A 16,747-nucleotide genomic window follows, 5' to 3' on the forward strand; every position below is an offset into this window, starting at 1 on the left:
TTTTGTTTTCTTTAATATTTCAATCTCCAAATTCAACTATTACGTACAAGTTGTGTTAAGCTTTTTGATTACTTCAGACGGTTGCAAGGGGAAATTGTAGAGTAGTAGGTGAGGAAAATTTTGGGAGCTTAATTTTGCTTCTCAACTACCACTTTCTTTTGCTTCAAATTATTTCCTTATTTATAAAAATTTAAATTAAATAATAAATAAATATCTTAATTTGTGACGTAAAAAAAAAATAAAATAAAATAAAACAGTCACGTTTGAAATAATATTTTAAAGAAAATAATACTATATAGAGAAGGCTCAAATACTACACGTGCACAGTTAGTTTATATATAATTATATATTTTGGGTCTAACAGTTTGATTTTTATGGCTATAGCGACTGCTTTGACGTTTTTTTTTTTTTTTTTTTTTTTTTTTGCAAATTAAATAATTTTCGTTTTCATCACTAACTTTTTAATACAAACTAAATTATAATCAATCTATCGCCCACATAAAAAAAAAATATAATTCTTTTTCTTTTTTGTTGTATTAAAATGATTTTTTATTTAATAATTAATATCACTTTTAATCTGAAAATATTTATCTCTCTATAATTTGAGAATTTGAAGTATTGAAAATATTAATTTAATCTTAAAAAAATCAATATAATTACAAGTGTAACACGTGTTGAAGGAGAAGACCAACTCAAATAACAACGTATTTTAATTGATATAGATTTGTTTTGTTCTTAATATCAAGTAATGTTTAAGATTAGATGAAGAAGCTCATCAATTAAGCTAAGTTGCTAGAAAACGGTTGCGTATTGTGGTGTCTGCCAAGTAGGGTTTCTTAAAATGGATTATTATTATTATTATATATGCATATGTATATTCTTCCCTTACCTACAACATTTTTACATTTTTTTATATATATATTTTTACTCACATTGATTCGTTATTAAAAAATAAAACATTTTTAATAAATATTTATTTTATTTATAAAAATTAAGCTGCCGATCTAATTGATTTTAATTTTTTTTACCTAATTAAACACTTTGATATCATTAAGGTAATCCACATGGCAACTAATTACTAGGAGATATGTTTTCAAACACGTTCTTCTAGAAAGTTTATTTAATACAATTATTTTATACCTAAAAAAAAAAGAATAATAGTTCTGTTTTTTAGACAGTGAGACAAAATTATTTAATAGAAAATATTTTTTGATTAAAATAAAAAAATAAATTATTTTTAAAGAAAATAACTTAGTCTTATTAATGTTAATAAATCTACTAAGACAGGAAAAATAAATGTTATTTTTTGAAAAATATTTTGACATACAAATTATTTTTTTTAAGTCTAAAGTTTATATATCTCAAATCTAAAGTTGGTTCGTTCCTGCTTCTCTGAACACTAAAATTGTTGGGTGTTAGATAATTACCAGTTTGCAGACCTAATTAACAGAAAGAATTGCAAGTGTAGAGATAGAATTAATGCAACTGAAAGATAGTTAGTTGAGGTATTATTTTGCATCCTAATTAATTATAATAAACTATTACAATAAAATTATGGTATATATAATAATTCCAGTTAAAAAATAAAAAATAATTTCAACAAATAAATGGAGGCGAAAGCTTAAAACCTAGATTTTCTTTCTCTTCTCTAAAGACAGACAAACTGCTAGGTGGTAGATATATGAGGAGCATATTAATTAAGATAATAGCAATTTGCAGACATAATTAATAGAAAGAGGTAGAAGAGTAGAGATGTAATTAATATAAGTGAAATAAATGAAGAATAGCTAACTAGATTGAGACATAGCAGCAAAATGCAGCCAAATTCCACGTATGACACTGAGTCTGGCTAAGTTAAGAGGTGGTCCTATTCATGCCATGCATAAATATTAGCTTCAAATTTCAATAATGGAGGTGAAAGTTGAAGGTTAGGTCATTCATGGCATGCATCTATCTATGTGTTGATTTGGTCCTAAATCTATTCAAATCAAAACCACTTTCTTTATTATTAATCAAGGTTCTGACTTGGTTTGGTCATATAAATACAATTTGAGATTATTTATTTCTAATATCACTCCAATAAAAACTATTTATTTTTACTGTCTGAAAGTTGATTTGCAAATATTTTTTTATTTTCAAATAATAGAAAAGAGAGATGTTGCACAACTCTCAATGAAAAAATATATATTTTAAAAATAATTTTTATTTAAATCCGATTCATTATAAATTCAAAAAATAATATTTTCTCTTAGCTGCAAAATCTCAACACCAAATGGGGATTAAAACCCCTAAATAATAAGGATAATACCACCATCAATCTTTTAAGGCTTTAGTGATCACAGCATCAAGTTCAAATAGATGATGTGTTTTTATATTAATATGAAGTGCTTGAAATGCAAATTTACAATAATATTTGCAAGATAAAGGTAACAAGAAAAAGACAATAGTAGAATCAAACAATTGGAAAAAATAAAAATAAAAGGTGACGCTCATTAAGAATATAATTGAGAAAAAAATATACATGATGAGGATGGATTATGTATTCTAAGCTAGACAATTTCAATGACTCAAAACTAAATACATTGGTGAATAATTTAAAATTACAACACAATGAGATGAGATCCCTATGGATCCTATAATGTACATTAATAACTCATTTCCATGGACCTGAAAAATCATTTTGTTCCCCCTGATACCTACCATATGAGCTCAAGGGACTTGCATCCACAATCAAAAGGGCCGCACAATCATATCCCCTCAATAGGAGCAGCTCTATTAGTTTCAATGCTGATCAGCACAGCAACAAAAACATCCTTGATCTCTCAAATCCCAACCCATTTCACCCACCTGAAAATTCTGCCAACTCTGAAAGGTAATTCATAGTCTTTGGTAATTGCAGGTTCCCTCCCTGCTGCCTCTGTTTCAGACCATACATACACTCCCCGCTCTTGCCGACTGCCTGGTACAGTGTTGTCCAAGATAATAGCCACCAGAAATGCAATCACCATATGTAAGGATAATAATGTGTTTAAAAAATAGTTCAACTGCAAAGACAACACATTTACCAAAAAATTATTAAAAAGATCTGCATGTCAATCTCAAAAGAGTAGGTTTGAATCCAAAAATTAAACCAATGTGTATTTTGGAGAGATTATGTTCCAATAGACGAAGAGTTAGAACATGGGAGAAAAAGCCCTCAAACAGAAAATGTGAGATGAAAAATCATATACCATAAAAGAAAATCTAGTGCCTATAATCCAAATGTGAACCCTAAAGAAAGCAATTAAATCACCTTTAAGATAACACCTAAAACAGTTGCATAATACATCTAGATATGAGAAGTTATGCCTAGCTATCCTAGTTCTTGGTTAGATAAATGAGGAGGATATAAATACATATACAATCTTGATTTGAGAAGTTATGCCTTGCTTGCAATCCTAGATCTTGGTTAAGGAGGAGGATGGACAATACAATTAAGATACAGCTGATTTTGACAGGCCACACCGAGAAAAGGGTGAGCCAGGATCAACAGAATATTTAATTCATTGCTTCTCAATTTTTATTATATTGACAGTCATTGAAAAGGAAAAGCACTTATGTTGAAGAAGTAGAAAACAAGACATACCCCTCCAAATTTGCTGTGGAATGGTCCATGAGAGGCAACAATGTAAAGCTGAAAATAACTTGGAACAGACAAGTTACTATTTGGGGAGATGCCATATTGTTGAAAATATGCTGGCACTGAAAGTGAAAAAAATAAGGATAGCCCTACTATGATGATATTCCTAGAACTTCCAGCCTCACTATACCGTAGATTTGACAATCCTAGTGCAGCAAGCATTGCCCACATGAAGCAAAGGAGAGCAGCAACCATTACTTGAGGAATTGAAGCAATAAACCCTCCAACTTTACCTGGTATGTAACAGAACATTAGGAGGAACTTAAGGAACCACAGTAATAGGATAAGAAAAGCATGAAGATTCCGCACTAAGGTTATGTTTAGTATAATGTAATACAAGGCAATTTAATCAATTGTATAATGCAATTGTAATTACCTTAACATGTTTAGTTGCAAAATAAAAATAAATAATGTAATACAATGAAAGTTTTTATTTTAATATTAAGTTTATTTATGGTAGTAATAATTAATGGAAATTATCATGATGATGGATCATGGCAGTAGCTAGGTAGTAATGGTAGTGTTGGCTCAGTGGTAGCTAGCTGCTGGTGGTAGTGGTGGTGGTAATGGTAGTCTCAATAGTGGAGGTGGCTGCTGTCGTCAGGATGGGGTGGTAGTATCAGGGCGAGGTGCTAGTGATAAGGTGGGGCAGCGGTGGGGGTAGTAATGGAGGTGTGGTGGTGATAATTAATAATAAATAAATTAAATTAAAACAAGCACTCGTAATTACATTCATTTGTGTATGTCATGATCATTACATTTGAAGTAAAATTGATTACATTATGCAATTATCATTCTATTACATAAATTTTTTGGTATTACCAAAGTAATCACATTTGTAATGAAATCACATGTATATTACACTTTTTTATTTTGTCATACTAAGAGCATGTGTGGCATTGAGTTTGAAGACTAAAAATGTGCTTTCCTTAAAAAGCACCATTTTAGATGCCATTGAAAAAAAATAGTTTGGGAGAAGTTGCTTTGTTATTTTAGTAGTTTTATGACTAAATTATGTCAAAAATAAATTAAAATTATTTTTTAATATTCTTTAAATAGTATTGTTAAGAAAGCGCTTTTCCAACAGCAACTTTGACAGCAATGCCAAATAGACCCTAAATGTAGCCCAACTGCCCAAAGTTATGTTTTATTTACAAGAGTAAAGTTCCTTATCCAACATGTTGTGTCATACCAAGATATAAAAACAGGCACTAATGAGAATTTACAAGATAATGGGAACAAGAACTGCTCCAACCCCAACTACCATCCATCCAATCCCCCTCCATTTGCTCCCCAAAAATAACTAAATAAATATGGCAACAATGCAGAGAAAATTAGAGATGTTATTGAGAGTAATGTGGACAAAACATTGTCAAATGTAAGTAGCCAATTTAAAATGCTTTGAAGGAATTTTACAGGATCTGTCTATCACAGAGCTGAATGTCAACAAAGGATCCATATGGCTCATAGTTGACCCCAACTAGTTTGGGATTAATACTTATTTGTCGTTGTTGTATCTCTATCACAATGCAAATGTGCTGCATTATATGCTGCATTCTCTATTGTTTTGCAACTCATATTTTTGTAGCATTCACCATGTGATGCATGCTTTTGACAAACAAAGGCAAAAGATATCAACTTGTGCTTAAATAAGTGAATTTAAAGAATAAAATATTATTAATGGTTACCTATAAGGGATAAGAGAATCAGAACACCTGCACCTATTTCAACTGCTCTGCGGCTTCCCATTTTGGTCACAGCAATAGTGTGCACATTCTCAGTTAGAGTTGTGGAGCCAGTTCCAGTACCCCAAAGACCAGCCAAGACACTAGAAAGCCCTTCAAGGCCAATCCCTCTACTCAGAACACCTCGGGTTGGAGGTCTAGATGCCACCAACAATGATGATGCATGATATGAGCCAATCTAATTTCAAACACAGAAAAATCATCAAGTTTGTCACGTAACTTTACCCACTACATCATATAACAGCTTTAGAAATAAAAATAAAAATAAAACAATTCTTTGCCTCCTTTGTAGCAAATACAAAATAAATACGACAATAAATATTAGAAATTTAATGTTTATGCAACACTAAAATATTAGAAATTTAATGTTTACACATTAATGAAAAGCTTCCTCAATAGATTGTCACCAAACCCAATGGTGAAAACAATAATTGCTTTCATAATTTTCACACTACATAATTTTTGTTTTTCATGTTCTAGGTCTGAACATTATTTACTTATCCAGACATCACTATAGAGAAATTCAAGAAGTGGAAAACATTAATGATTAATTTAAATCAGTACACAAGTTTTCAAGAAAGCTGAGAAAGTGACAACTGGTGATATTGTAAAATTCGTAAATGTGTAAATTTTACAGAAAAACATGCATATAGATGCATCAAACAAAAAATAATCTAAAAGAGTAACCAGTTTGTGATAAAGTCAAGTTTACAAGTTCATAAAATATCATGCAATATATGAATTTTAAACAGAATAGTCCTTAGGCCAATATATTGAATATGTCTCCATCAGAAGATTCAACATAACCATTAACAAGGAACTAACCGAATCTACAGATGCGATAATGGACACCACACACATGACAAGGGCCATTTTCAACTCAAAGACAGGAGTACCCCACTGCAAGGGATAAGGAAACCTAAACCATGGGGAAGACTTCAATGCATGAGAAGTATCAACTCGACAGTGCTTCATCCTGGAAACATGCTTTCTGCAGTGGTCAGATATTATATTTGAAGCAGGAATATTTGGATCACAGCCTTTGTAACTATAAGCTCCTGTTTCAGTCAGAAGAAAAGCAGCTGCCCATGTGATTCCTAGACCCAGTGGAACCTGGCAGTGCAAAAGGCATCAATATTACACTCTAGAGCATGGCATAAGACGATTAATAAAACCAAACAATTAACTACAATCTTGAACTGTTAGAGGTGCAACATTCTAATGGTGTAATTTGAACTTGGAACTACTTCACTGATGCTACTCTATTAAGAAGGTCAAAGTCTGTATTGGTTAGCACTTATGCTCCACCTGCAAGAAATCCATGAAGTTTGCTCCACTCAGGTGCTTAATATGCCATTTACATTTTTCGCTTGTTTTGTTGGGCCTACAATTGATAATGGACATTAAATGGGAAGTCCGGCTAATTGTGAAAGGATCTGACTCAAGTTCTAAAGTTGCATGGGTTTCTCCAGTCAATGGTGTAGGATTAATGAGAAGTTCAAATAGCAATCACAGAATATATAATGAAAAAATCAAATGCAAGATGATTAGATCTGCACACTGAGGGCAGAAGGAAGAGCAAAAACATCAACAATAGGAACCAGGATGATCACAAAGATCAATTTGTCAAAGTAGACTTACCGTGTAAATGAGAAAAACGCGATGACCAAAAACAGATATCTTACGAAGGTACTGCATAGAGTATGAAAGAAATATAATTGGTCAATAACTGAATTTGTTTTATTTCTAAGAATTATATAGGGAGGGGGGACAGATTTATAATATCGTCAGCAATACCCAAATCAAAATTAAACCCAGGTCTAGTTCAAACAAACTTACAAGAGAAAAAATGATAACCAGTAATATCTGCACCACGCCAATCTCAAGACAGTCACCAACAAGCGGAAAGCCATAACTAAAAAAAGAAAGTCCAACAGCAGCAATAGTTGGGGCAACAACCACTGGATTGATCAACCTGTGAAGGCAAGAGATTAACCAAGTTGAGTTATTGGGCATGTTCTGCACAAGGCCTGTACATCATATTATTTGCAACACAGTATTTCACGACTGGAACTAAAAGAGTCTATGCTGAGACTGCAAGCCAAGAGGTTACTAGCGGGTGCAATCTAATGTCTCAATCACATTTGATTGGAAATTATCACCTTTTCTTCTCCAACAACTGTTCAACATTGAGAGGATTTTGAAACCGAAAAGAAGGGGGGGGGGGGGGGGGTGGAAATCCCAAGGACAATAAGTTCCTCCAAAAGAACTATTTCATCTCAAAATTACAGAAATATGTCTGAGATTTAAAACAACATTTGGCAGTAACCAGCATCTAAATTCTGGTACCTGAGCCAGCAGGCAGTCCATAAATAAGATAGGAAAAACATGTCACCTCCTTGGCTCATCCAACACGAGCCAAAATAAAACTAATTTTACAAAATCAACTTGCAGATTGAAGATAATTATATAACTAAGAAACCCGATACAAACAAGCTAACAAATTTAACTTTAATGCTCATTAAGACCCAGTTGAATATTGATGCAGAACTGGTCTCAAGTAGAGATAAATGGCAAAAAAGGACCATATAGCCAACCCTAACTAGTTTTGGATTAAGGCTTAAGTTGTTGCTGTCAATGATCATTAGATCCAAAATGCAGGTTTATAAACTTCAAAATAATAAAATATAATATCAATCTAAATTCAAAGAATTTTGTTGTGCACCATAATATTAGTTTGTATGATGTTTGTCAAGCACCAGATCTGTAATTCTTCAAAACAGAGATACAGGTGAAAATTAGTAGTTGATCCTGAGAAGAAGATAGAATAGATGAGAAAAGAATAGAGAATCTAGAGAGATGAGAGTGCTTTTACTTATTGATTCTTCAGACTGCTGAATACAGAATAGTTCTCCTATTTGTGCAACAGTAATGTAACTGCCTCTAACAAATTCATTATCACATAATATAGAAGAAGGAAGAAGGGAGATGTGAAGAAGTGAGCTGGGACTGTATGATGCATTTTGGAGGGAAGCGATTTCAATAGCAATTAGTTGTAAGAGTTTTGGAGGGAACTACTGAGCTAGTGACAGGTCAGCTCAAGTAGTTAGAAACAGTTACAGAAGTCCTTGTGTAAAATGGGAAAGATAATGTACCTGACTCATTCTTAGAGAATCAATAACAAGATCATTCTCTCTCTATTCTTCCTAATTCTCTTGTCATCCAGTCTGATTCTTTCTTCTCTCGTCCAATTTTAATCTTCTACTCCTCATCTCAATTTCTTCTCTTTCTCATCTCTAATCTCTGTTCTCAGTTCCTATTCTTAACATTCTGTTAACTCTGACCACTTAATTCTCTATCCATCCAAAACTAACAACCTGACTCACTATGACTGCCTACTAACACCACTCTTTCTCTTCCTATTAATATGTAACAATGTTCATCCAAACTCCTCATTTTTTGTTACAAGTATTCAAAACCCCTGAAACTACCCTATACTAAAACAAGAATAAGCAATACCACATAAATCATGCAGAAGCCAACAAAAAAAATTCCTTATGGAGGATCTTCAAGTGCATGGCAGCCTGAGGGAAGGCATGTCAAGAAATTAGCTAGCCAATCTGCACTAAAATTAGCCTCTCAAAAGACATCATCCACTTGCCAATTTCTTTTGACAAGTGTTGATACTTTTGGACAGACAAGAATCTGTATTAATTTATTCTGCAATTAACCTACAGATTATGTTTCACTCACGTTAAAGGTTTACTGTAGGATGAAAATTGAGGTAGAGATACCAGCAAGCATTCATGATGTAGGATGAAAATTAAGCTTCACGTTGACTACAAAATAACTTAATATTGGTTCTTGTATCTAAAAGGAATATAAGACTGCATGTTAAAAAGCAAGGATAAGTTTCATGTGCAGTGTGATAATAAAATAATAAATATAATATTAGATAAAGCATGTAAAGATGGGATAAACATGATTAATAACAACTTAAGTTCAATGCTATTCAATAAATAACTTGTCCTATGATTATAAATAACAAACTCACTTTCAATCTGTTTAAACTATCCACTTTAAGAAACTATGGAAAAACTTTAAGTGATCCACTATTCACAGATTCACAATTTATAAATGTGAAAGATAACTTTTTTTTTTAATATAAGAATGAGGTATATATGCAACATAAATAGATGCTGAAATTGTACCTCGAAATTACTGACATCAAACCACTATATCCGAGCAACACTTGGAAAGCCGAAGCAATAATTATAGCCCCCTGTAGCTTCTTCATAATATGTTTGAAATTCTAACAGAAGAAATTATTGTTAGAAATATATTTAAAAATAGACATGAAAATAAAATTTTCATATAGAGTCAAAATTATTGGTAAAAAATGAACTTGCTTAAAATGTGCTTCATGATTTCAAAACTTATCTCAATTATGATTGATTTATTGATTGACAAAAGTTCAAATAATCAAGGATAGAGGTCAACTTATCATTTCTATACCTACCATCTGTCTTTGTTAGTTTTTCTCATTAAGAAAAACTACCAAAAAGCCAATTACAAAAAGCTACCAACCAATCTTATCAAAATTTAAAGAAAAGACAAGACGAAATATCAACTAGCCACATTTTACAATCTTTCTTTCTTTCCTTTTTTCCTTTTTTTTTCCTTTTTTTCTTTTTGAGAAGATACCATCCTTCAATATTAAAAGTCATTCAATGAGCTCACTCCCGGAGTACAAGAGCATAGTTTGTAGATGGTCAACACAAACAGGCTGTTTGTCACATCACATTGGAGCATCCCGTATTCAAGAAGTTTCAAATTAAAACATTTGTAACTTTTGCACTTCTGTATTATACATACATCAGCCTAATTTGGATGTCTGGCTGATGTGTTAGTGTATAAACTAGGACAGGCACAACTGACAACACTACAATCTTACATTTCCATCCACTAGCATGGTGACTGGTGTCAAACCCAAAAAGAAAACTACTAATTTGCGTATTTAACCAAACAAGAAACTAAAAAGAACTCTAAGGAAAAGGAACATACATTTCCACTTAATCCTTGTAACTCTGCAGAATTTATTACTGCTAATGCTGGAGCAAGATAAACAAATGATGGGCCTTGTATCAAAGGCAACCTTGATCCGAAAGATATATGCAAAAGTGTGGTCACTCCTGAAATGAAAAGCACCGTCGATACCACCGTTGAAGTATCCTCCTGCACAAACAAAGTCCAATCAGACCAAGCTCTTCATGCTACACTCCCAATGACATATCAATGACTATCACAGCGCAAAAAGGATCTAAATAATTCACAACTACTCACATAAGAGCCCCCCATTGCAGGAACTATGACGAGTGGAATGAGAATCAATGAACCTAACATCGAAAGGTAATGCTGGAACCCATATAGACCAATGGGAACTGAAACAGTATACAACAAACATAAGCCAATTTTAAATGTGTGCATAAATCCAACGAAGAACACACTCGTCTAACAAACATAAGCCAATTTAAATGTGTGAATAAATCCAACGAAGAACACACTCGTCTATCTTATAAATTCCACTTAAGCTTAAACAATAATTCTAACAACAAACACAAAAACTTCCATATTGCCAACATATCCAATAAGAAAAAAATAATGTTTTCATGTGTCAGCGTCTATAGTTACAAAGGAAAAAGTACCTCATTCAAATGACAATTAAACCAACAAAAAAGAATAATTACTATCTCACAATATCTTACTATCATCAATAAACAGGGGAAAAAAAAAACCACAAACATCATACAAGCACCCAAAAGAGCATTGCCGTTTCTTTCATATTAAAAATTGTTAACTCGTACAATCCTTAAGAACGAGTCAAACTCCAAACTTCACATAAATAAACATGAAGCAGTTTAAAATTTTGTTTTTCCCGCTTCTCTCAAGCACCAAAATCAAGCACAGGAATCATAACCAGTCAAAAAGAACTTACCCAGTCCTGGTGTATCTCGTAGCTCATACTTCATATGGGAATGCCTTCCCACAAGCCCATCATCCTCCAGACTTTGTGGCAACACATCAACCACTTCCTCATTCCTCGCAGCTCTTCTCGTACCCTCCCTGGGCCCTGCTGGACCCTGCCCATTAGCACCATGACCCGACTCTTTCTTGAGAGCTCCACCACCATCAGAGTCCCTCCTCCTCTTCACAGTCTGATCTTTATTCTCAATTGGCAACGCCGTTGCAATGCCATTCACGACAGCCGGTGATGGTGTCGTCGGAGCTGCTTTCACTCGACCAGCTTCAAGATCCGGCTGATTATCAGGCTGCTCCCTGGGCTTCGGAGGAACGGAAATCTGACCGGAATCACTAGCATTAGTCTCTCCTGAGAACTTAGGTCGGAACCCAGTTCGCTTAGCCCAAGAAGAAGGCGGCAATGGGGAGGATTCAGGCGCAGGTAGAAACGGAGAAGGCTTGGGACGGGGCTTGGGGTCGGAGTTGGACATTGTTACAGAGTTCAACTCCAGAGCCTCTCCTGAAAGTGCATAATTGGAGTGATGCAGAGCAGATCTGAGATGAGTTGCTAGGGCTTTGAGAGCTGCTTAGGGTTTTTTGAAGAGATGAAACATCAGCATTTCTAGTGTGTGAAGCTTGCTGGTCTAGCATAGAAGAGCAATAAAAGACTTTTGAAGTGTGAGACAGAGAGAGAATGAAGCTATAGATATATATAAAAGGAGACTATTGTTACTTGAAAAACCAACTATTTAGTCTTCAGATTTAATAAAATTTATTAATTAATTTATTCGATAATTCATTAATTAATTTATTAATAAAATTTAATAAAACTTTCTCTTAAATATATTTTTTAAGAGTAAAGTTAAGTTTATATATCACCATCGACTCTAAATTTATTAGTTTACATATTTTTTTTTATTAATTTTACATAAATATTTGATTAAATATCTTTAATATCCATATTGACAGAGGGATGATCTTGATTGAGGATGAATTTGATCCACAATAATTAATGTGGATTGAAAACCTACCAACATAAAAGTGTTATATTTATTTTAATGATTTTGGAAGCAAATCAAAATCGACACTATTTTAAGAAAATCTATACATAGGCAACATGATTAAAATGTAAAATATAAATACCTCGTTGATATTTTTTATATTTTTTAAATAAAACTAAAGAAAATATATATTCATATAAATACTAATTTTTTAATTATTAATTATATATATAAATAATCGATGGATATTCCAAGAATAAAAAGTTAATATTTAATATAATAACGTACTTTTTTAATTTTTCTTTTTCCAATTACAATAGCGACATTGAATAGGCTTAATTAAATTTTATAAATATGGCCATGAATTTATCACAAACATGTTCTTTACCTAAAAAGTCATGCAAATTTTCACAAAAACAAAATGCACATGCTATGAAGTAAATGAATTAAATTCACTTGTTCCTACACCTACTTCACAAACTGTCAATTTTAAACTTAAATGCAATTTATATAAACAACAACATTCATTGAATTCTAAATAGAGGATATGGGTAAGCGGAGCGAAACAGATTTTCCATGATATAGAAAGATTATTTTTATAGCAAAGATCCATACACATACTCGTTTTTTTTATATATTTAAAAAAAATTAACAATTTTACTGTTTTATAACTTTATTTATTTTATTTTTCATACATATTAAAAAATATAATTTTTTTTATTAACCTTTTAACTATACCCATTTTAAATAAATTAAATTTTATTAAATATTAGGAGATTTTTAAAAGATTTTTATAAATAAAATAAAATAAATTTATAATAGTCAATTTATATATTATTATAATAAAAAAATGAATTATAAATTTGTGACCATTAAAAAAATGGATTAAAATAAAAAATAAATAAAAATTACAAGACGAATAAAATATATTATTTATTTAAAACTGCCACTAATATGAAAATGATGTATAATTATTTCATATCGAAAAAAGTAGTGTTGATTTACTCATCATCAGTTTCATTATTTATTTCCTTTGAATCATAAATCAAAGTACAATCTTTAGTTATTGTAAAAAAAAAATTCAATTAAATTATTCTATCCTAAAGATAGGATGCATATGAATGATGGCATTTGCAATTTTATTTAATAGTAATTTCAATTACAACACCTCGTTTTCCTTGTAAAATTGATCCATAACACCATAGTAGTTTGATGAATTTAACACAAAATCAATCATAACTCTCCAAGAGTTAGAGATAAAATAATATAAGTCATTTTTTTACTAATCAATAGTATTTAGAGTTTAGATATTAATATAAAATACTTTTATAATTTAAAAATAAATACTTAACATTTTTTTAAAACAAAACTACTTATTGTATTAATAAAATTTCATCAAACAAATAGGGATATCATTTCAAATAGAAAGACGATTATACAAAATATGAGCAGTTAAAGTAGCATTACAACGATTATGCCTAATAGATTTTTTAGCCAAAATATAAGTAGTTAGAGTAATATTAACACAAACTCATCTAACAGAAATATCAGTTATAGAGTCTAACAAAGATTTACGATTATTCAAAATTAAACCCTTACATAAAATAATTTAATAAAAATACTTTTCAAGCACTTATCTAAATCTCTATATAAGATAATTTGATAAAAATACTTCTTATTATTTTTTTTATCTCTCGAGCATAAATCATTAATTTAGCAAAAATACTTAACATTTTATCCTCAAAAAATTATTTCATATAATTATTGTGTGTATAATAATTACATAATAACCATTGATTATTGTAAAATCTACATAGAATCTACCATGATTAGTGGCTATAGTGCAAAACTTGTTTTGGTAGAAGAAATCAGGGCTAGTGGTAGCCATTGTAGCGTCTCTACTGTAATATGGAAAGCACTTTATTTTGTGGTAATAAAATTTTAAGTAATCAGAGTAAATATCATGACGAATTAGACACCAATTAGGGTGTGGTAGAATTTATTAAAGATAAAATCAAATTCAAAATACAAAGTTGAATTAATCGAGATAGTAAAAAAATGCTGTATATATATATATATATATATATATGAAAAGTGAATTATAATACAAGTTTCATGGGTAAAGGTAAACAGGTGGGAAGGTTCTGAACTTGAGGACAAACACATACCAATTAAGGGACCTAGGATGATTCGGTGTTGATGCTAACTTATCATAAAAATTCACATGTTGTATTCTCGTCTCTTTCTCATGGGAATCCACACAATTCCAGCTTATGCTTTAATTGGATCAAAATTTTCATTTCCCTTTCTCATCATCATGGCAGTGCTCAAATACATACAAGAATGTTGTTTTCAGAGAAGAATCAAAAGCCCACTACAAGCTACTTTCATCAATCATTTTCACCATCACATGTTAAATATTGCTAAGATAACTCAAAACCATAGCCACTCTAATTAGGGTAGGTTCATCTCTCATCACCTCATTTAGCAATTAATGGTTTGTAAGAATTACATATTGTATTTATCATCTTATTTAATTAAATTAGATTTAATTGATAATAGATTATTGTAATTTTGTTTAAAAAATAAAATATAATTTAGCTATTTTATATTTATTTTATGTAAAACATTCTTTTTTCTTTACTCGCTATTATTAAAAACATCACAAAAATTCAATTCACAAATCCCTTTTCATTAAATTATTTTAGATAAGAATGATTTGAACAAATTTAGGGTTTACATCAAAATTGAATGATTTTCAATAAAGAAGAATGATAAATTAAAGATTTTTTTTGGAGTATATTAATTAATTAGAAATTATAATTAAATAATGAAAATAATTTATTTTTTGAAAAATATTTTTATTTTGTGTAAAATATTTTTTGTATTCAAATTATTTTTGATAAATAAATGGAGTGTAATTATGATAAGATTTTATTTTGATGGATCAAATTTTCTTTATTAACTTCACAATAAGTGATTTAATGACAATTTTGTGAAAAAAATAAATTAAAAGTATAAATATACTTAGATTTTTTTAGGATTTTCTTTTTTTTTTTTTAATGGGAATGTTAAAAAAAATCCAAATTGGAAGGATAAACACTAGATTTATATAAAATAATCCAGGATGGATTGACCCCACAAAACAATTGATCAAATAAAATTTATAGGAATATGCCTTTTTGCAAGCTGTGTTTTACGAAGCAAGAACAAGACCACCACTTCAAACCTCAAGGGACTGAAAGCAACGGCTAGTCTTGGCTTTGAAAATGATGGGCAGCTTCTGCTTAAATTGGGTGGGTTTGGTTTGAGCTTAGATTGAAACCAGTCTAATTAAAATTTAACTAAAAGATTTACAAATTTTAAAATTAATCAAAATTATTTTCTATTAAATGATAAATTCAGTATAGTTTTTTTTTTTAAAAAAAGAAATATAAGCCATTGATTGGCAGATTCCCATTCCTTTGGGCTGAGTCAGATAGCTCTTATGCCTGACCATATCTAATCAGCAAAATTTTTTATTATTTTAATTAAAATATGTCAAATTTAATTTTAAATAATTTATTATGAATTTAAAGTGACATTTTTGTCAAACAATAATTGACAGAATAATTATTATGTAAACTAACGACAATTATACAATAATTGAGGAATAATACATTTTTTCTATAATTTATTACTTTCTGTCTCAATAATTTATTCAAAATTTAATACTTTAATGAATATTATGGATTATTGTCTTAATAATTTTGATTTTTTAAAAAAAAAATCCAAAATTCATTTAACTAAATATTCACATTATTTTTTTACCAGTCATTTAAGAATTTTACACAAATTTAAAAAAGCAATAAATATATTAAATCTTAATAAAATAAATAGAAAAATATTTTATCCTTTTTAAATGTCAATAAATAAAAATTATTATTAAATTAATATGAAATTAACTAAATATTTTCATATTTGAACCTTATTTTAATTTTATTCAAAAAATAAATGTAATGAATAAATAAATATTTATTTGAAAATAAAATAAAAAATTTATTACAATACTAATTTGATTTTTTTATTAAAAAAAGCAACTTTCTCTATATTTGCCAAGTGAGAGAAACTTTTTGAGAGAGATTAAGAAAAATATATCTTCAAATAAATATTAATTTTTTAATAATTAATTTTTAAAAATAAATCTATTTAAAATTAAAAAAATTCACTTATTTCATATATAATTATTAACTGAAAAATTATTATTTATATAAGCATGTGCTTTTTTCATAGATTTTTTTAAAAAATAATTGCTTTCTTAATTT

At 30.1% G+C, this 16,747-nt stretch overlaps 1 protein-coding gene across 3 annotated transcripts; it reads right to left on the reverse strand.

The window, feature by feature from the left end:
• Positions 1–2,470: 2,470 nt before the first annotated feature.
• LOC110626969 (nucleobase-ascorbate transporter 12) lies at positions 2,471–12,136 on the reverse strand. Of its 3 annotated transcripts, none has more exons than XM_021773177.2 (10): positions 11,420–12,136; positions 10,768–10,865; positions 10,489–10,659; positions 9,636–9,736; positions 7,264–7,399; positions 7,066–7,116; positions 6,250–6,537; positions 5,368–5,602; positions 3,626–3,912; positions 2,471–2,959 (listed from the first exon to the last, which is right to left on the reverse strand). In XM_021773177.2, the coding sequence occupies exons 1-10, from the start codon at positions 11,931–11,933 to the stop codon at positions 2,840–2,842; spliced, it is 2,001 nt and encodes a 666-aa protein (XP_021628869.1). In that variant the 5' UTR covers positions 11,934–12,136; the 3' UTR covers positions 2,471–2,839. The 3 variants fall into 3 exon arrangements, with proteins under 3 accessions (XP_021628869.1, XP_021628867.1, XP_021628871.1); XM_021773175.2 differs by having other exon boundaries at positions 2,471–3,044; XM_021773179.2 differs by lacking the exon at positions 3,626–3,912 and having other exon boundaries at positions 2,471–3,044.
• Positions 12,137–16,747: the final 4,611 nt, after the last annotated feature.

The sequence above is a fragment of the Manihot esculenta genome, chromosome 11 (genome assembly GCF_001659605.2).
Source record: "Manihot esculenta cultivar AM560-2 chromosome 11, M.esculenta_v8, whole genome shotgun sequence".
NCBI lineage: Eukaryota > Viridiplantae > Streptophyta > Magnoliopsida > Malpighiales > Euphorbiaceae > Manihot > Manihot esculenta.

Bases quoted from the DNA above. Each gene is read 5' to 3' on its own strand.
- LOC110626969 (XM_021773175.2), bottom strand. From the start codon at position 11,933: ATGTCCAACTCCGACCCCAAGCCCCGTCCCAAGCCTTCTCCGTTTCTA. The intron at 7,400-9,635 runs GTACAATTTCAG...TTGCCTTCACAG, and splicing joins TTGATGTCAGTAATTTCGAG to GTTGATCAATCCAGTGGTTG. The intron at 7,117-7,263 runs GTAAGTTTGTTT...TACTCTATGCAG, and splicing joins TGGTTATCATTTTTTCTCTT to TACCTTCGTAAGATATCTGT.